The sequence below is a fragment of the Poecilia latipinna genome, unplaced genomic scaffold (genome assembly GCF_001443285.1).
Source record: "Poecilia latipinna isolate Pla-1442-1.1 unplaced genomic scaffold, P_latipinna-1.0 Scaffold214, whole genome shotgun sequence".
Lineage (NCBI taxonomy): Eukaryota > Metazoa > Chordata > Actinopteri > Cyprinodontiformes > Poeciliidae > Poecilia > Poecilia latipinna.
In genome coordinates this window covers 326,014-347,679 of record NW_015112830.1, presented here as the reverse complement: position 1 = coordinate 347,679, position 21,666 = coordinate 326,014, and the positions used below count along the sequence as shown (strand labels likewise).

The 21,666-nt window shown below is 40.2% G+C and overlaps 1 protein-coding gene and 1 long non-coding RNA gene across 4 annotated transcripts in view; one reads left to right on the top strand and one right to left on the bottom strand.

Annotated features, from left to right (window-relative positions):
• Window positions 1-7,736, top strand: part of LOC106946961 (uncharacterized) — a 20,133-nt gene extending 12,397 nt beyond the window's left edge. The window contains exon 3 of the long non-coding RNA XR_001424884.1: window positions 6,928-7,736. This is a non-coding gene — a long non-coding RNA (uncharacterized LOC106946961). The remainder of the gene's footprint in view (window positions 1-6,927) is intronic.
• LOC106946958 (rap guanine nucleotide exchange factor 4) overlaps window positions 1-21,666 on the bottom strand; it is a 27,154-nt gene extending 5,488 nt beyond the window's left edge. The window contains exons 1-15 of one of the 3 annotated variants that reach the window (XM_015031674.1): window positions 21,446-21,666; window positions 14,091-14,233; window positions 12,295-12,383; window positions 10,620-10,766; window positions 6,046-6,118; window positions 5,816-5,871; window positions 4,956-5,062; window positions 4,737-4,858; window positions 3,963-4,146; window positions 3,615-3,699; window positions 3,200-3,260; window positions 2,402-2,478; window positions 1,712-1,858; window positions 1,410-1,504; window positions 756-841 (exon numbers count right to left, since the gene is read on the bottom strand). In XM_015031674.1, coding sequence (XP_014887160.1) covers window positions 756-841; window positions 1,410-1,504; window positions 1,712-1,858; window positions 2,402-2,478; window positions 3,200-3,260; window positions 3,615-3,699; window positions 3,963-4,146; window positions 4,737-4,858; window positions 4,956-5,062; window positions 5,816-5,871; window positions 6,046-6,118; window positions 10,620-10,766; window positions 12,295-12,383; window positions 14,091-14,233; window positions 21,446-21,513 — 1,540 coding nt within the window. In that variant the 5' untranslated portion in view covers window positions 21,514-21,666. Of the gene's footprint in view, window positions 1-755; window positions 842-1,409; window positions 1,505-1,711; window positions 1,859-2,401; window positions 2,479-3,199; window positions 3,261-3,614; window positions 3,700-3,962; window positions 4,147-4,736; window positions 4,859-4,955; window positions 5,063-5,815; window positions 5,872-6,045; window positions 6,119-6,460; window positions 6,679-7,924; window positions 8,417-10,619; window positions 10,767-12,294; window positions 12,384-14,090; window positions 14,234-21,445 lie in introns of those variants that run through there. The other 2 variants (XM_015031675.1, XM_015031676.1) reach the window with 2 other exon arrangements.

Here is a 21,666-nt window from a genome sequence, read left to right as displayed (position 1 = left end):
AACAGAACAGAGTCAGGGGACAGATAAGAAGAGCATAGTGAAGCACAACACGCACACACACCCACACACACGCACACACGCACACACACACACACAAAAGTTTCAAAAGGTAATGGTGATGAAGCTTACTGTACAGATCCTTCCTACTAGATAGACGACGTACAAAGGCCCAAAAGCTCCATAATCCATTAAACGGGTCATTCAGTACATCAAGAAATCATTCAGTCAACATTGAATGTTTATTATTAAATATTTAAATTAGAAATTAATTAACTAAAATGTGCAGTCATCGAGGTTTCTGTGCTGCAGCTCTTTCAGCAGCACTGAAAAACTGCTGTTAGCATCTGATTGGTTAATCTCCACAGCAACTACTTTAGACCAATCATCTTCATCGTAGCATTTTAACGATATTTCACTAGAAAAACAACTAATTTTGAACACAAGAGCATAAACAGAGACGCACTGTTGCTGTTCTCAGTGTTTTTGATGGTTAGACAATTATTTGTTTTTAGCTTTGGGTTTTGTTTGTTTCATTTTTTTTCCCTTCTTATTTGATATTTATACATATTATTCTAGTTTCCTCCCTAAGCCGTTTCTGCCCGCTTGCAGTTACTGATTGCTTTAAACTTTTTATTTCTAATTGCACTTTGAAACGTATCACAGCTGGGTATCACACTTCTTTTTAGAGTATATTTTCAATCAATGAAAAGTTGACAACCCTCCTGTATTTCGTATTTGTTTGTCTGTGCCGTTACCTGGCTCGTTGTGATGAATGTCCAGTCTCATAGTCTCCAGGAAGTGCTCAAGAATCTTCTCTGGCGTTCCTGATATCACAGTGTATCTGCAAGAAATTAGAAATAAAATTTTTAAAAAATTGACACAACATGACACTATCATGTTGTCTATTTTGGGGAAATTTCTTTAGGAACATAAACCACAAGTTAAATAATCAATCTGAAAGTATTACATGATATTTATGATTAAACTCAAAATCGAATCAAATCTTATTTGTGCAGCACATTTCAGCAACAAGGCAATTCAAAGTCAACAACTGAAACATTACATTTCTGCATTAAATATGTATTTGTTTACATTTTGATTAGAAGACTTGTTAAGTGCTCTGCATGCTCCAAAAATGAGGGTAATGTACAAATAAAACAGACATAACAGGTCTGTGAGTTTTCATCTTCTCAATTTGGAGAATTTGACTCTAATTCTTAACTGCAGTGTATTTATGGCTTCAAACAGACTTATGTAAGTAAATGTTTACTCCATGCTGAAAATCATTTTAAACACATGATGATCCACTGTGGGAGGCAGACGCCGGGATCGGGGTGATCTGATCTAATCCTCTAAAAATAATTAAGACCATCATGGCCATTATTTTAGGATCCACACGTATCACTTACTTGATGCTTCCCAACGTGGACGCCCTGTGGCTTTTTTCTAAAACCAGCACAGCCTGTTCATGCTCTTTCAAACGCACCGTGTTGGCTTCCACATCCTACGAAATATATTTAGAGCAGCGTCAGTGTAAATACAGGTTCTGCGGTGCAGTACAGCCGACCCGACACAGGAGGGAGACAAAGTCTAAGCAACAATGTTTATTGTATCTAAAAAAAAAAAAAAAAAAAAAAACTTTTAAAATAGGGAACTAAATGTTTTGAGGTGTCTGTAAATAAAAAAAAGAAAATAATAATAAGGGTCCAACCCTGAGTATCCTGTTGAAGTCCTCCTTATCCACACGGAGAAAGTGGCAGTTGTCCTCTCTCAGGACGATGGAGGCAGCGCGAGGTGAATCTGTAACCAGGGCTAGCTTGCCAAAGTCATCCCCCTCATGGAGTGTGCACACCACTCCCTAAAACATCCACAAAACGAACACAGAGAGAAGGTCGCAGTCAGACACAAAAGAACTTCGACACGAAGGCGGCCGGAGAGTCATCCGGAGCCCAGAAGAGACACCAGACAGGAGCGCAAGCAGGGGCAGCGATGAATCACCAGAGTCTGCCTGTTCGTTTGCAAAGAGCCAATTATAAATGTAAATGTGCGATCGCAGCGTGCATCCATTTGTTTGCACACAAGTTGCACAGTGGGATTTTTATTTATTTATTTTTTGTCTCTGCGTGCCATCCATCAGGCCGGTTAGTCACTGGGATGAGTCGAGCCGGGTCGTGGATGTTTTTGCCAAACTGCGTTGCCGGCGTTTCCCCGTCTCCAGAGGGCACAAATGCTCTTGTGCGTTCAGGCCAGACGCGATAACTTCTGCGGTCTCGTCCGTTACAGACAGATAAAGTGCTTTCGGATGAAGTGGAAAACCATTAAAAGGCTCATGTGTGAAATTCCAAACAACGAAAACACACCAGCTGATGTGCAGCTAGCAGACGAATGCATCCAGACGCACCTTGCCGTAGATGACCACGTTTACAGAGCCCTTCTGGATGATGTACCAAGAGGTGCCCTCCTCTCCTTGGTTGAACACTGGAAAATAAAAACACACACACACATATCAGTCGCATATAATCATCCTTACTCTTTTTTACATTTTATTTTGTTAAATCACAAACTGGTAAGTTTTATTGTAATTTTAGGTGATAGACTAAAAGACTCTAGCAGCTGAATTGTTCATGCTAAAGAAAAGCAACCCCACAGCATGATGCTGCCATATCCCCATCTTTGTGGGGATGGCGTTTGTATCGTTAGTGCTTTGTGACACAAACTGTGTTTGCATGTTGGGCCAAAAAATAAATTTTGAGTGGTCTGACCAGACCTCCTTTCTCCCACATGTTCGCTGTGTCCAAAGCTTGGCATGTTGTTTTATAAAACAAAAATAAATAAAACAAAACTCTGATTTAAAACCTTCCTCAACTTTCCTGCTGAACTATTTGGTGTGTTCCCTGTTATTTATGATGATTTATAGAAATTTAAACCGAATTTTCTGATTTTGAAATTTTTTTTTTTTTGAAAGATTACGTCTCCTTTCAATTCCAATTTACAGGTATGAACAACTTTTGTCTCTTACATAAATCTGTCCACCAAATCCACTGATTACACACCGCCTGTCTTTACAGGGACAATAAAATTAATAAAGTCAAACTAGTACAGGATTCACTAAAACTACAGAAGAAATGGAACAAATTTAAGTAAAAGTCAATTTTCAGCAACATTTTTTTACAATACAGGCCAGTAACATAAAACTTACACACAGTTCCAGCTTTTGCATGCGATTCAAAAATCACAACACTTGCCAGTTCCCTCTTCACCTGCAATCAAAAAAAAAAAAATACAGAAACAAAACAAAAACCGTAAATCTATACCACCTCTGCTTATATGAAGAAAACCATCAATGTTTTCTTCACAATGGCCGCACATGCAGACCTCTAATCTTAACAGAAGACTAGATGATATTAATATCAACGGTGGCGTTTTGATCTGTATACGAACCAAAGTTTTCAGTTTGATTAATCAAACCATGTAACACAAAACAAAACCTTCATGAGCCGACTTGAATTTCCACACTTTCCTACAAGGATCGAGAAATCTGTGTCAAGCTGTTCTGAGGAGAACTCGTTATTTGATGCCACTAAGGAAAACCAACAGTGAAGCAGCAGACTCACAGTGTTGGAGAGGTGAGATAAGGCCTTGATGTGAAGCAGCTCATCGTAGATGATCTCCAGGTCATCCGCCGTCCTCTGCCCTGGCCTACACACATACGCACGCACGCACGCACGCACGCACGCACGCACGCACGCACGCACGCACACGCACACACGCACACACGCACACACACACACACACAGAGAGGCTTCGTCAGAATAAACCCACCAGTACCACTCTGGAAATGCTGATGTGTTCCCATCTGTACAATTAATGTCACACGTAATCTTTAGAAATTCCTAAAAACTTAAATCGCTCCACCAGACTCTCTCGACCAGTGCAGTAAATGATGCACAATGGTTTCTTACGGCTTCCTTAAGATCATGCGCAGCAGAGCGTCCGGGCCGATCTGAGCCAGAAACAGGATGGTCTCCGGCAGCTCTTCCTCACTCTCCCTCTTCTCCTCCTCACTGGGCAGTGGCGTGTCCTCCTCCTCGTCATCAAGGAATCGATAGAACAGGTACTTGTCGTGGAAGCCCAGTTCCTGGTCCACTGAGCAGCACAGAAAATGTGCAGTTTAATACACAGTGTATAGTGTCAGTTTTTAAATCTCTGGATATAATAATCCAGAGACTATTACATCACAATAATAAACAAATCAGTTAATCATACAATAAATTAAAACAAACTCAATAATTTCCATTGGCATGATTTATCATTTATTGTCCAGTTTTCAGTTTGGTGATTTGGTCTCAACTAGCCCCCTTTTTTTTTCCAGAACAGTTCTGTTTATAAAGACTTCAAAATTCATTTTATTTGTTGTTTTGTTCATTTATTTTGGATATTTAAAATGTTTCCCAGTTCCAGTGTTAAATATTCATTAGAATTTAAAGTTTACTGATCTTGCAGAACTACAACATTGGAAAAGTACTGAGAGTGATAAAGAAGTCGTTGCGATCGTTTAGATATTTCCTGATTTTCAACTTTTCTTTGGTTGATTTTTGTAGAAAAAAAAAAAACTTCTATTTTTCTTGTAAAATATGTTAAGCTATAGAAAATGTATAGAACAAAAACATGCTTTTTCACATGTTAAAGTCCATCAGACATGCATGCTGAAACACAATGAAGCGAGTTTAAGTTACCATGATTAAGCACTCCTTCTTCTAGCAGCGCCTGCCACATCCCCACAGCATGGGAGCGAGTCAGCACACAGGCGCTCTGCATCACCAACCAGTCCACCAGCTCCGTCCCGACGCAGCATTGTCTGCAACACACGTGTGTGAACGCATGCTTCAAACACCGGAGAGAGACGATCCGAACTGAAGCATTCGGAACCAAACGGGTTCATCTGCAGAACGCACCTGTATGTTTTGAGGTGATATTTTCTGTCGCGAATCATGTGCGGCGCCCTGGACAGGATGGCGTTGCGTAGGACCTTCGCTGCTCTCTGCAGCTTCTCGGAGGGAACCTGCAGAACCCACAGAAGGACTCTGGAAATGCTGTTGTGTTCAAGAAGCGGAGGAGGAGCCCACATTTCCAATTTTAATCCAAGACGGAGAGCTAAATAGTTTGTTTTCATCAATCTGATGAGATTAGGGCTTGCCATTTGAACGCTTGCCCGTTAGATTTTCATGAGCGATGTGGTGCAACCATAAAACCAGAGACGTATTTTTAAAAAACCGAACCCGTTTCTTAAACAGAGAGGAATATAAGAGAGCTGTGCATACACATGCACATGCACAAACAGTTGCTACTGAAAACAACAAAGGAAGGCATGTTAATTGGGCAGATGGGATCTTTCTTCGATGTGCATCCATTAGCTAGCATTAGCATATCTACAGAACATCAAAACTATGAGTCATCAGTGTGACAATCTATTTTACTATTCTGGTTCATTCAACAACACATAAAAGTTTGCATAAAAAAAACAACAACAACTGGATTGCAGAATATAGGAGGCAAGTTTGCTCAGATATATGGAGAACCTTTAAGCTCAAATATTAATGGAAGCTTTAATAAAAGTGTTCATGTTAATGATCTGCCTGATAACATGTAGAGAGAGAGAGATCTATAACAGCAAAAAAACATGTGCTTCTCAGTTTTTTGTCACACCAATACTGCAGCAAACAAAGAACTGAAGGCAAAACAAGTGTAGTTTTCTTTGTTTTTCAGTTATTACAAAACCTTTAAGGTCAAACAGGGAACTATTGGAAACATTTACCTTGTTATGAGCCTTGTTTCCAGAGTCTGAGTTCATGTTGTCTTTGTCTGTCAGTCCTGAGGAGAAAAACTATAATTAGAATGGTTGATTTAAGAAAAGCCAAGCAAAGCCCATCTTGTGTCTGTGTTCCAACGCGATTTAGATAAGCAACTCAGCCCTCATGCTGTTTTTGGACAGATATGGACTTGTTGACTCTGCACATGCTTCTTCCAGTTCCTTTCCGTACGTACTGTCGTTGTTGGATCCACTCTCCATGGCTCCATAAGGTGGGGCCAACAACCCAGCCAGGCTCTGACGATACTTCTGTTAGGAAAACAAATCAGACCAAAGACCATTTAAAATGCCAGTCTGACGAAGCACTAATTGGATTCTTTCAATTGTGCACTTAAACTGTTTTTTTTGTTTGTTTGTTTTTTTATGGGATGATATGAAAAGATAACAACTTGATATAGTTTTAAAACCTTTGTGGTTTTGTTTCTTTTCTCCTGTGTACCAGGCTTTGGTGTACTTTTGGGCTCATTGTTCTGTTGTAGGACCCAAAAGGGTTAGAGGTTCAACCATGACACTTTGCGTGATGCAACACAAGCTACCACTGCCGATGAATCTGAAGAATGATGCTGCCACCACCGTACTTGACAGCCTCACCTTCCATTCTCCAAACAAACTTCTTGCAGCGGTGGTGATTTCTGGTTGGTTCTTAGAGATCCGAACCAATCTCAGAGGTAACGGTTAGGGTCAGACGAACTGGATGATGATCCTAAAGACATATCAATACTATCCATACTATGCTTAACGCCCATGTATGTGCCAGGAAAATAAAACGTCATCTTAAAAACTTATGACCAAACCATTAGAGTACAAATGCTTTCTAAATAAGTATTTTTTTAAAAACTGCATGGGATTCAACAATGTATTCAAAATGTATTTCAGCTATTAAACCTAAATTGTTAGCTCAGCCTTTCCTGAACTAACATTTTTTTTTACTTAAGTAGCCAGTATAATTAGTACAGTTTTCATCAGTCAAATAAGTAGAGATGCACTGGACTGCTAATTTTGATGTTTAAGGATTCTGATTTTCAATTTCATGTGCTACGGACATATGAAAAAATGAGGAGTGTGACAAAAAATATATTTCTATTTAGGAGCAAAGTAATGGCAGGTTTGAGTTTGGATGCATTCAATGAACTGTTGGTGTATTTAACGAAGGCTTTTAAAGAGATTAACCTACTGATTGTCCTTCAGAGCTGAGGGAAAATTGTAGCATTCTGGCCAACTGATTGCTGCATCTCCAGAAATTAGCAAAGCGGGAAAGAAAAAGGACAACTGGAGTTCCTGTTAGAGTAGGAAACTGTGCGTGTGTGTGTGTGTGTTATTTAAAAGGCACGCAGACCTGTTTTACTATGCTACTAAAACAAGACTAGAGCTTGTGGCTTCGAATATTATGGGACTCATTAAACATCAAATCCCATTAAAGCCATGTCTCTCCTGACAGCCTACAATGTTACTTGAACACAGAACCTCAAGAGCCTTTCAAAACAAAGTCTTTTGTACAACCAAGATCATTTATATGCAGAACATCTAACATTATATAATACACACACACTCTCGCGCGCGCACACATACAGAGCAGCTGCACTTCAAGCACAGTTCAGCTACTGGGCGAGCACAGATGCTGTTCTTACATCTGTTAACATTAAATTATGATTGATTTTCTTTGCCGGTTTGTCTTCTCTTTTTTTCCCTTTTCTTTTCTTTTTTTGGAGCAGAGGCTTGAATGTAAGAATGCTTTACTGGGAGGTCATTATCTGGCAACCCAGGATTTGTGGGGATGGCCACAAATGCACATACTGACAGAGATGGAAACAGAGAGCATCTGTTTGACCTGAGGACACAAACCCTTCGCTGTCCACAAATTAAAAAAATAAAAAAAAAAAAATACATGCGGCTACATCACAGAAAAGAACAGAGCAATACACTACATCCCAACGATAAAAACAAACAGTGTAAACATAGAGATAGTATTAGTTTTTGTTGTTTTTGTTTTTTAAATTAAGTATGAAGCAAAGACAGACTTGCCTAAAAGTGTTATAGCCAAAGAGTCAGACTCACCTGGAGTAACACTCGACAAACTAAAGCCGAAGGGACTGAAACCCAGGCGAGCTGCCCTCTGCTCCTTTACAATTCACACACACACCACCGGATAGCATCCTGCCCAAAACAAGCTGCTCTCCTCCTTTCTTTCCACTTCCCTCTTCCTCTCTTCCCCTCGCACACCGTTGCCACAGTCTCCGTCTCTGTCTCTCGCCTGCCCTCCCTCGCTGCAATCAAGCCAAGAGCCAGAGCACTTTTCTCTCGCAGGTTACCAGGGTGATGTGAGCCTGTATTACAGAGCTACTCCAGTGGAGGAGTAGGTGGCGAGAAAGCAGCTCAGCAGAGACAGGAGTAGTAAAGGGTGAGGCTGGAGAAGAAGGAGAAGGAGGAGGAGGAAGAGGGCAGGCGAACCAGAACAAGAAGGCTTGTAAAATAGTTCAATGAAGGCGAAGGGAAGTGGGCATAGGAGTAAAAAGAGACAAAAGCAGGAAGAACAGCAGGGGGAAAAGGAGACCAGGGAATCATCAGGAGCAGATCCTAGATGCATCTTTACTCTATATATATATATATATATATATATATATATATTCCCAATTTTATTTGCTGATAGAGTTGCGAAGCGGCACTTCCTCTTCTTTCATCCTTCCATCAAACGCACGGCTGCATTCATCTTGCAGCTTTCTAGTGCTCAAAGTGCACGTGCGCACAAATTAGCCCACGAACGAAACTCAAAGCGCCTCGTACGACGAGCCGGATAAGACTGAGAGGAAAACGACCTCAGGCAACGTATTCTGCTTTGTGCCCACTGTCCTAAAATAGACGGCTGATAGGGACCCAGAGTGCACTTAGTGAGCAAGCAAACACACCACGAGCCCAAAAAGACGGCGCGCGCGCTTTAATTACCAATTATTGTCTTATCTTACTCTAACGTGTCCCTGCGGCATTGAATGGAGATGCCACGTTTCGGTGAATCTAATTTTTATTCATGCAGTTATACAACTCGGAAGTTTTTTTTTTTAATGATGGAGATAAATGTGTTTTCAGTGGCGATAGTTCTAAAAAAAAAATCCATGCTGGTCTTTCGGGAATTAATTTAGACAGAAAAAAATAAGAATTTTTCTATTTTGCGTCTGTTATTGTATACTTAGGTAAGGTAATATCTTTTTAAAGGAAAGTAGTAGCATTACAAACAACTACACATTTCAGATGCAATAATATAACCAGCAAAAAGATTATTTCCATTCAAACATCCCTCTAGATCGAGCAGATCTACAAACGAAGCCAGCCAAACGTATCCATACCCCTCAAATGTTTGATCATTTTTTTCATAATATAAAACACAGACTTGTGTGACTTTTATTAGTAAAATATTTTGTTATTTCACACACCCTCAAAAAATAATCCATAACAATCAAGTGAAAAGAAAATAATAAGTTGTCTTGCGATGTTTGGAAAAAACACAATTAAGAACCTAAAAAGTGTTGCGTGAATATAATTAAAATTAAAACAATCATGAGGATATTATGTTCTAATGTGAAAGAGTCAAAGGTTTGGGTTTTATTTTCTAGCAGAGAAAAATGATTAACAGTGCTTGTTGTGGGTGATATTAAAGAGGCTGGTCACCTTAACCAACCTTTCACGAGTCGTTCTCAGAGAGAAACCTGTTTGTTTCATTACACTTTGAGGAGCTCGAGTGTTTCGTGCACTACACAGCAGATTTTACGTGAGCAAAGTTAAACAAAAACTGAAAAGTTAAAAAAAAATAATAATATATGCAAGACAAAAGTCTTTAGAAAATTTGGATTCGTCAGGACTTGGCAGACGGCAGGTCGAAGTACCGGGTGACGACTGTGAAGCCAAAGTGAAGTGATCCGCTTCGCTGCCAGGACCTCCCTTGAGTGGGACTTTGTGAATGGAGTCAGTAACCTCAACAAGAGAAAGACCCTCACAAAAGCAGCTACTACAAAGCCAACTCTACAAGTGCAATCCGGCATAAAGACCATTCTGTTTAAGTTAAATTTTGTTTGTGCCAGCAATCTCAAACAAATCAACAGAGAGAGAGAGACAGGCTAATTAGCCAGACTACCACGACACACATTGCCTTCCTATGTAGGATCTCTGCACATTGTCTAATTATGGTCATCAGCTTCATGCTCTCTTTTTATAAAGGAAAAACCGAGCCTTTACAGTACAATACTCTGTTGTCTCGCAGTGCTAACCTGTCTAACATATTTTAACAAACACAATTGGATTTATTACTGGAGGAAATCAAGCAATCCATTTCCAAATATCTCAGCATGTTGTTGTTTAGTCTCTTCTTTTTTTGATCATCCTACTGTAACAGTGCAGTATTTAAGTCTATGTTATTCATAGCACTCACATGTAGCAAATAGTGGAAAATGTAAATTACACATAAACCGACATCGGCTACGATAAAGAAGCAACACAGGCATGTGTGGTACATGCCCGCCTTTGTCTCCCTCCGTTCTTAAAATAGCCCATTGTTGTGTTGCCTGAGGAGTTCATCTATTAGGAGCAACAACAGAGGCCACAATGGTGGACAGCCCTCTTGTGGTCAAGGGGGGAGTTGCAACAGAAAGCTGTTTTGGAAAAAAGTACAAAATCCAAAAAAACGTCAAAACTCAACCTGCTTAGATCATCATTTATAGATTGGGTCGTTTAATTTTATTATCTGTTGACTGCTCCATCTCACCTCCCACAAGGTTTTGAATTCCCTCTGCTCGATCCGGAGAAGCTCGCTGGTCTCTCTGCTGACAATGGTAGCGTGGCGAGGCGTGTTGTCCAGGATGGACTCCCCGAAGGCCGTCCCAATCCCCAGGGTGCAGATTGTGACTGCATCCTGAACACACAGACAGACGTGATTAACACGCAACAAGCAGTGTATGCTTAATTAGGTTTCTTTATAAACTTTACAAGAACAATACAGCAGTTAATACAAAAGGAAGATGATACATATTTCCTCACGTTACAACCGCAAAACCTTAGAGTAGCTCACTGGTATTTTATGTGACACCAACACGAAGCAGCTTTTTGAAGAAGTTGTTTTAAACTTTTTTTTTTTTTTTTCAAAAAATGTTCAGTAGGCAAATGAGTTCAATCCCTCATTTTTCTCTGCCACTCCTATTTAAAATCTGGTGCGACTAATTGTCTTCAGTAATGTCTTATGTTATAAAGCAACCCTCCCTTCTTTAGGCTTTCTGTCAATCCAAAATGGGAACTGTATCATCAAACAGGCAGAGAAAGAGGGTGTTATTCAGAGAGGCAACCAACATGGCAACTCAGCGGGAGTTACTGAGATCTACCGCTCAGGTGGAAACGCTTGTTGACAGACAGTTATCAGTTGTGCACTCCTCAAATTCGGCCTTTATGGAAGTGCTGCCACTGATACGAAAAAGTCCAATGAAGTCCAGTTTGCTATAAGCCCTCCAGCGGATAGAAAATTTTTTTATTTTAATTTAATCTTCTGTTTCCATGGAAATATTGTCTCTGTCGAACTAAAGTCGACAGAGATATAATAAAAGACTTGAAGATGTGACTTCAGTAAAAAGTGTTTTCCTCAGAACAGGCACACCGCACTTTTGAGACTTTTGTTTGTAAAATCTTTTGAAAACCATTTTCTTTCCCCCCCCTTGATTTTTTTTTTTTTTTTTTTAAGAATTTCAAATAAAATTCAAAAATCTTACAATGTGACGACAAGGTCATGTCATAACTTTTTCAATGTAACACACAGCAGTGACAAACAGCACATAGCTGAAGTCTGGGTGAAGCATACACACACACTTACTCGTGTGTCATTTTTTCCACTTGTTTAGACAACATTTTTCAATGAACTAAATGAACCTTCTCAGTCGTCCAAACTAAACTGACATTTCAAATATAGCTACAGAAACTAGGCCACCAATAGCTCTTCAGCGCTCTGAGCGTGAATAGGACGATTCACACCACAGGAGCTTCTTATCTCCGTCTTTCAATTGGAACAAATCCTCTGTCCCACATGCCACTCTTCTCCTCTGCATGTACACCAGAACCCCATTTCCACAGTTTTTAAAAGCAAAGTGGATATCCAGTCCATCAGAAAGCTCGACTCTCTGGGGATTTGTTTTCTGTGCTGTGGCAGTTTTGCTTTCTCAATATATTTCCACGGGGGACAGGGCAGTGTACCAGAACAATGTCGGCACTGAGGGGAGTCAGAAAACGACCGGCTCTCTGAGACTGCGGGGACACGTTTACAGCTGAACGGACACCGAGAGAATAAGAGGGAATAGGTTATATCAATACCAAATGACAAAATTATAAATTGGGGGCTTAAACGACGGACGCACAGCACAAACTACATGAACCGCTTCAGTTGATAGGCCTGGTCTTACCTGATGATTAGCCGTTTCCGACACTTTGACGTCCAGGGAGCCAGACAGAACAGCATACCAGCTAGTGCCTATGTCTCCTTGTCGAAACACTGCAGACAGCAATAGAGAGACATCCAATAAATTAGAATATGCATTCAGATGAGTGAAAGTACCTTTTCTAGAAATAACAACCTTTAATTTAAACAGGTGGCATGCTTTTAATAAAAACCACATTTCTGTGTTAAATATGTTTTTTTTAATAGTCTGATGTAATATACAAAATGTAAATGTCATGTTTTCATGAAGTGTAACACAAACAAAGGCACTGACACATCCATCTATGTGTAATTATTCTATGCAATATGTTTCACCTAGTGATAAAGTTCCTAAAATAAATGGGATTTTCAGTAATATCCCAATTTATTTAATGGCTCTGCATATGTAAGGCAGCCAGTTAAAAATAAAACACATCGTCAGCACATTTACCTCATTCAAGCATTCATAAGAAGATAATGTTTTCAGGCCTTTAATTAAAAAAAATACATATATTCTTCAACACAAAGAAATATGTTGAAGATCACTTTTAAGAATAGGGTATTGGACAAAATAAGCAAAGTTTTTTACATAAAAAAAATCTGGGGCAGTATTTACAGGGATGCTGGTTGTTGGGTGTTTTTTTTCTGTTTTTTTTTTCTTCTTCATTGTTTGAATTGTTTTTAGATATAATGTGAAAACCCTAATTAAACACACAAAAAAATTGGTAAATGATTAAATAAATAGACCTAAAATTTGAATTATCATGGAAGTGTAGAGCAATTTCCAGGTTTATTTAGTTGAAGCTGGAACATTGTGGCTTCATCCAGCCATGAAAGTAGGAGTCTTTTCCCAGTGAGACCCCCAGCACATAAAAATAAAAGACATTAAAAAAAATAAAACCGTTCTCATAGTTGCTTGAAGCTGACCAGACTGCAAAAAGCCATCATAGCCGCTGATCAGCTTAATGCTGGCAGAAGCAGAAAAAAATAAAATAAAGATATCCAGCCATGCAAATGAATGTCAATCTTTCCACAACTGTGCATCTGCAGCAGTGGTGTAACGACAGGGACAATAGCAGATTGCCTCCAGCCGGGTCGGCCACATATGACGACTGCTCTTTGAGATCAGCTAAACTGTCCGCCAGCGTTAGCAATCAGAGTTTTAACTGCGACTTTTCATTTCTCTGTTTTCGCCGTAGCTTGTTTTGACACTACAAATTTGTTCATCAACGAAACTTAGCTTAATTGGTTAAACCATCACTTTTTTTTTTTACACAGAGTTTTAAAGATTTTATTTGTATTGTTTTTGCCATCGGGTGCGTATATTTAGAATATTTCCTTAAAGCATTTTTAGTTGTTTTATCTTCCGTCTGTAAGATTTTGTACATAATTGTGTTCTGATGCCAATTTATTTGCAAAAAGGCTTTAGAAACTGTACAAAGTTTATAGAAAGGAAGTTATCTTTTGCAGATGTCCATTTCGAAATGAACAGAAATGGAAAATGTCTTGCTTCCCAATAATAGTCCCTTTTTGATAACTAATTATCAATAACTGTTTGTTTGTTTTTGGGGGGTTTTGCACTGCTTTGCAAGGAAAATATCGGTTAGACATGCAGGTTTGTGTTTTGATAAAATAAAAAATATTTACTCTGTATTTTACTCTACACACAGAACATCATCATCCAAAAGAGTTGCAGGACCGGGGGAAGACAATGCAGCACAATTACTCTAATTTTGGAAAAAGCCCACATTATTGCATGCTAGTTGGTGTTAGCGTACGTACATGTAATGCCTTTCTCCAGGCATTCATAAAAGGCGCAGGTACAGATCTGGAGCAGGAGTGGAGGCGGAAACCTCTGGAATGTCTTGACTCCTCTCAGCCTCGTCAGTATGATGTCCACATCCTCCCCTGAACGCTCGGAGGGCCTGCACAAAGAGGATCAACATTTAAAGTTATGTACTTGAATAAGGCACAACCATATCCAAACCTTTCTTCTTACTGTGTATATTCGTTGCCTAGTACAGCTGCAATCAGCAGTCATTGACCTCTACAGAGAATCATACTCAGATTCATCACTATAATAAATTACTGTAATTATGAGATTTTTTGATACATTTTAGTCATTTTCTGATAGTGGACAGAAAATGCAACATAAAAATCAAGAAATTGGTGCAAAAATGTTTGTTATTTGTACGTACGACCAATTTACTTTGGTTTAAGGTCCCTTAACAGACCTTAAACCAAAGGTCACTCACATTAATCTGTTTTGCATTACAATATAACTTCTAAGCCATTCCAAAACCAGTTCTGATTTTTGGAATCATAATCCTGTTCAGACACCCAGTTGGGCATCAATTCCACCCACTTTGCACGATGCACCGGAAACAGACCCACAGCACAATGCCGTCACTACCGTGCTTGACAGTCGGTACTGTGTTCTTAAATTTGAAAGCCTTAGCTTGACAACACCAAACATTGTTCTTGTCACTGCCGCCAAATGGCAGATTATTTTTTATTTTATTTTATTTTTTTTTAACCTTCTGTCCCAAAGGCATGTGGTATTCCCATGTGGACAACTGTGGAGATCAGTCTTACTTGAAGGTGTTGGTTTTGAAGCAGGGGCTCCTTTCTTAGTTAATGACATATTAAACTCACTTTACAGAGGCCGTTCAGCATCTTCCATTGTAGGAGGAGCTCTGGGTTGCTCTTGAATTTACTTCTTAAATCAGAAGGTGAGTGTATGCATCAGACGGTTGAACTTTAGGCACAATTAGATCTTCTAACCTAACGACATAAAGATCCCAAACACACATCAGAGCTGGTTATGAAATGGATGAAGCAGGGAAACAAGAAGCTGTCAGAATTGCTCTAAACTCAAATGTATTGAACGTCGATAAGGCGTGGTTTCTCTGCAACTTGCTAAGAGACATTTAGCCAAATATTAGCTATGCATTTGAGTCTGTATGTGTAAATTTGACTCTGCATTACATATGCATGAAATTCAAACTGGTGCACTTATTTCTTGTACATAAAATTCAATAAAGTGTTTGCTTGCACAGTCATTTATCCCTGGAAAAGAATGGTTGAAATACATGACTACTGTGTATGGTAACAAGGAGCAAAAATATATAAGTGGCAGTGGGGGAGGAGGGGCTCATAAAAGTCCACTTCCTGGATGATGCTAGTCTATCTGAGCCTTGCAGCATGCTGTGATTAGCTATAGCTTAATGAAAGCGACCAGCAGTCTTGACCTAAATAATTAAATGAGCCAGTAGTGCTATGTCTTGAGACAGGCCTTTTGTTACATTATCCTAGCAATTTTGTGAGCTTGTGTGTGTGTGTGTGTGTGTGTGTGTGTGTGTGTGTGTGTGTGTGTGTGTGCGTGTGCAAGCACGCTGCTTCATTGTTCTGCCTACGCTCTTAGCATTAGCAGTAGAGGGCTGCATGAGCCATTTCTTTCCGCACAGGCCCCCCCACTGGGTGTTGATGTAAGTCCTTGTGCTATTTTCTAATAGACTTCTAATCTCACTGAGCACACCCACAATTCCTGCTTGTGAAATCTACGAGGGTGAGCAGCGAACACACAGAAATATGATCTGACGGATAAAACCTTCTGCTCAGTGGCGCACTGGAGAAAAACTACGGTGCCAAAACGTCTCGCAGGAAAACGTGCTGCAGTTAGAAAGCGCTCATTCACTTATTTTTTTCTTTGCAAGTGACTCATCCTTGTGTGTGTGTGTGCGCATCTGCGTGTCTATGTGTGTGTGAATTCCTCATACAGAAGAGCTAATGCACTAAAAGAGCTCCTTTCAATGATGAGAGAATGCCTTTCCCCTCTTCAGCCCTAACATCTTCCCTCAACCCCCCGGCACTTTTTGTCTTTGTCTTCCTCCTGATATGCAATTTTCTTCAGTCAGCATCTATTTTTTTCTGCCTGTCTATACCGTTGTGTTTTGTTGTCACAGCATGGCTTGCAAGACAAAATTGTATAAATGCTTCTGTGATTATATCAGCAAGCGAAATCGCTTCTTGCCATTACTGACAAAGATTTGTTGTCACCACAACTCGCATAACAGCTGTATTTTTTCGTACACGACACTGCTATTGGCTTGGATCCTTTTTGGCCCGCAGAGCTGATTTAATAAATTTACCAAAGTAACCAAAACCTCCCTCGAAAATAATGGTTCATACTCATCTGCCCTTTATCACAGGTGACAATGTGATGAAGCAGTGCACATGGTCAGCAACAATACATTTGGTAGTTTTGTCAGTAAAAAATATATTCGATGCCATTAAAATGCCGCCACCCACCTCAACCACCAGTAAAAGTCAGAATGAATGTGTGCTTTTATTTTATTTACTCCAAATTCTGACCCTGCCATGTGAATGTTTCAGCTGAACTTGGGATTCGATTCAAGACGTTACTTGGTCCAACACTTGGACGGGGCTGTTTTTTCCCCAATCTGTTACCCAGTGGTCGTCTGCTGCTGTAGCCAATCTGCAACGTGTTTAATTCGCTCTACTGCTGCCTGTCTGTCATCTCAAACCAGTCTGCTTATTCTCTTCTAACCACTGATCACAAGGCATTCATGTTTACCCAGGTGCCCACCATTTACTTGATGCTTTCTCGCTGCCAGACCATTCTCTATAAGTCTGATATGAATGTAAAAAATAAAAAAATAAAAAAATGCCAGCACATCAGCTGTTTCAAAAACACTCTAATTTATCTATTACCAACAAAAACGCTGAGTTCAAAGTAACTTCAATTTGCTCTCCGTCTCATTCTGAACTTCAATTTGAACTTCAGCCCATTGCTGTACAGATGGATTCAACATCATTTCGGTTTTCCTGCGAGTTACTGCACCTCATTTAAAGAAACTGAACATTAAGGTTTGCAACTTCTTAAGAGTTTGATGCAATAAAAGCTCAAAATAAGCAGACAATGGCTTTGGTAAGTTTCAGTGTCAAAGCAAACAAATATATAACGTGGCATCTAATCAGTTATGATGTCAAAATCAGCAGACTGGAGCAATGACACATTATACTAACTAACAAAACTAATTTGCTTGCCTATTTTAGCCGTTTATTGTGTCAGACACCCAGAAGTTGCACTGCCTCCTATGCAGACAATGCTTTCTCCTATATGAGTGTGCGGAGGCTGTGGATGTCTGAAGATGAAGATGTCTGAATCCATCTAGAGACTCACTATTTGCGTAAACAAGCACTAGACCAGGTGTGCCTAATAATGTGGCAGCTTTTTTCATTTCCCCCCCCCCCCCATAATTGACAGAAAAGCCTCCTCCTACTTAAATGAATCTCTTCCACGTTCTCTCTGCTTCTACTCTCTGACTCATCATCAGTCGTACTGGCCCACACAGCTCAGACAGAGCATCATAGCCCAGTCTAGTCTGGGTTAATGATTTCGACAGGTGGACTCCCACGCGGTACAGCAGGAAGAGACAGAAAGGTTAACTATGTAGGACTGTGGCGCTCTACATGTCTACAGCAAAACTGTTAATTCTGTCTGCAACAATCCTTTAGCTCCTCACTCATTCTTTGTCCTTTTATGTGCCCCGAGCTTCCTGCCTGCAAGCTTGCCAGGAGAAATGTGTGTACCTCATAGTTTGACATGAATGTGACCTGAGAGGTGTTCACCTTGCTTCACTCTACCCCCCTCCCTCCATCGCTCCTTCCTCTCTTTTGCAGGATATCTCTTTTCTCAGCCTTCCCAGCCTGATGCTAATGTCAGCAGAGATCTCAGCTTTCAGCCACAAATTATGCTGCGCACACACACACACACACACACATACACACGCACACACACGCACGCGTGCACACACACATCCATATGCAAAGCAACCTCTAAAGAGAAGAGTGAGAGACATCTTTCAATGTTCTGCAGACTATTTTGGGGAAATCGAATTGGGTGAAAAAAAAATAGTTTCCAGATAAATAAATTGTGGTTTCACTACACAGGTCCAAAAAGATGCATTTCCTGTGCTCTCTGGTTTTACGTAAGTGCAACAGAGATTTTTCACTTGCGTGGATAAAGCTGCTTCAACATCCGTCTACAACACGTACAGCCTGGGAACCTGTTAAACATCAGCTATTAACCAGCAAACGCACACCTCAACCATCTCAACTGCAGCTTCTGAATAAAGCTATGAATAAACTGAAGCTATGAAGAAAGCTTCTAGGCAATATAGTATTCGATTGTCATTGTAACATCAAGCCTTTCACTGTATACCAGTATTATCACAAAAATAAAACAAATTTATTGCAGCTATAATAGGCAAGAGAAGCGGTAATAATTTCTACTCCATCTTATGTTCTATTGATTAATGCTAGGATTATAATACTAATGTCTGTAGCATTCAGTTGTTAGTTAAATGTTGATACATGGACCTAAGCAATGGAAGAAATATTCTGCAAATTAGAAGTAAGATTTAATCGTTTGGGTAGGAAATTATAGGTCTTTGCTGTTCTGCTCCGCATAGATTGACATCCATACATTAAGCTTTTTCTTAACAGTAGCGCTGCAATCAATCAAGTTTATTTATATGGAACATTTCAGCAGTTCAAAGTGCTTTACGTCATAAAAACTACACACAGTCAACAATTGAGACAAACATTACATTTTGACGAGTGCCATCATCAAAATGATCAATACGTGTCGAATGTGTTGGGCAGTGTCCCGTTTCAGAAGCAACTCTAAACAGACCGAATCAAAATAGTCATCACAATATTTGCATGTGCAACTTGCAATCATATGCATAATATTTGAATATTTATTGTGTTTCTATGTTTAAAGAGCCATAAAAATAATATATTTAACCAGTTGGACAGACGTCTCAAACTACTGATGCCTAAATTTGATACAGATTTTATGAACAGTGTGTGGAAAAACTCAGAGAAAATTTCACAAACACCAAGATGATGGAAAATAAACAGAAGAGTTAGGAAAATCAGGTTTATTTGCCAGCTATATTGTTTGCGCAGTATTCAACAATAATATGACAATTCACTATATTCATTGTTTTTCCAGCCATGACTGTCCATATTTTTGGCGAACAAAGGTATTTTCAAACAACTGAAATTGTTTTTCTTGGAAACGGGGTTAAAGCATAGCAGCTTTCAGCCAACTTATTGGCAGTGCACAGCAACAGAAAACACAGGTCACTTGAGCTTGTTCTCTTAAAATAAACAGCAAGACAGAATAGCAGACGATGTCTACATCTTCCAATATTTTACATCTAGATAGCGGAAATAAGCCGATACCTATAAGAGACTATAATTAATTTTATAGTCTCTTTAGTGATTATATTTTGGTAAAGACTTTCAGTTTTGGTGCTTCAGTCAGACATTTTATCTAAATGTTCTTCTGGATTGGGCCATATACAATGTGTCTGGTGCAACAACAAAATAAAAGCAACTGTATCCAGCACACGCCTGATGCAGTTGAATTCCCTTATCAGTATTGTCTAAACCAAACCAATGTTATTTAAAAACATTTATTATTTTTAAATAATCTTAATCTTAGTCCTTCACTGGCAGCGAATTGGCCCAATAATCTGATTCAGGTAAGGATGCATGCGTCTAAATGTTGCAGCTTTCAAAGGCCGGACTTGGGCAACCTTGAGCTGGCATGTTTCCCTCTCGATAAACGTCTTCGGAAAATTGCATTAAACAATTTTCTCTGTCTTGACATCACCACCGTCCTTCCACTCTCCTCACTTCTTCACATCAACAGTTTCTGTAACTCGAAGCTCTCAAACCCATAGTCGCATGTAAGAGCCGGACATTTACTGAATCAGAGGAGTGGAAGAGGAGTGCTGAGTGCGCCACAATAAAATCCTGTCCTGTCCACCGGTTCATTCATTAGTGACTCCCACCCAGCACTGCAGTCTCACTGCATTTGAAACTCCTTCAAAAGGCAGACACATCATCGGTTCTCACCGTTTTGTGATATGTAAACATACGACATATGGCCAAGAGTGTTGAGTAAACAATTATCCGACCTTATAGGGTTTAAAGAGTCATGCCCTCTCCCCCTCACCCCTTCTACACCCCAAAACAATTTGGGCACTCTACCCCTTACAAAAAAACAGAACGAGGACTTAAAACGGGGTGAAAGGGTTAAGCTGGCCTTATTGTCACCAATTGGCGATAAATTATTCCACAAACTAAAACAGTCTTTCATTACCCTCAAAAGAGTCAATGTTGGAAAAAAAAGTAAATGTTGGTTCTTATTTCCACTAAATGCGATGAAATATAGCTCAGTGAAAGTACTCCCCAGGTCTCCTTCCAGGTGTGGATGAGACGACAAGATGGTAGCTTCAGGTTGCCAATGGCAACGTGACAATGTGTCTGAGAGGTGTGCGCAGTATGCGTGGGTGTGTGTGCAGGTCGCACAGATCGGGGTTTGCCCATCAGAGACAGTGATTAGTGATAGTCATAGTATTTCCTTTAGACTTTTTTTTAACGCAGTAAGATTTTAGTTTTATGGACCCATAAAGAGGCTAGGATGTTAATTCTAGCTGAAGTTGGTCACAGTGCGAATTGGCTGATCAGCTAATCTGTTCAGTCAGAATAGGCAGCTTTTGCATGCAGCAATGTGACAATGCCCAGTATAACAAATGACTGAACTCAAACGCTGTGATTATTCTCCTTTATATCCCGAGGCAATCAGTTCACTGCTCCATTATGATAATAACTATCGGTCTCAGCCGACAGATAACACCCATGTGGCGCTCATCCACCCCGTCTACCACAGTCCACACAGTGCAGCAACACCCCACTGAACCTTCAGGCCACCAACGCCTTTTTGACCGAACACAGACAAAACCGGGATTTTCTTTCACGTAGACTGTGCATTGTCTCACACACACACACACACGCACGCACACACACATACACGCACACCACATCCTACTTTCATTGGAAACACGCAAAACGCTGAAAAACGAGGAACATCACGCTGTCACTGCGCTGTCACGCTGTACACGCATCCGTCACCGGTCCCGATTAACCATGCAAAAGCAGATGAATGAATGAATGAATGAATAAATGAGACAGGCGACGGCGTGGCCGTGGGTCGAATGTTTTTTTTTTTTCTTTCCTTCTTTTAAATGACCCACCTTTTATCCAGACAACAGATCCACTCCGCCGATGGAGACGAATTCAGGGACGTCTGCACTGCGACCATCTTCCCCGGCTGCGTGTCGCTGTGATGCTGCCGGAGGAAGATTCCCGGTTATCGGTGGTCGTTAATGAACGTGAGCTCCGGCTGCGCCTCCCTCCCATACCCGCATCTCCGCCTCACACGACTACAGGCTGCTGACTTTGTGGGGTGCAGATG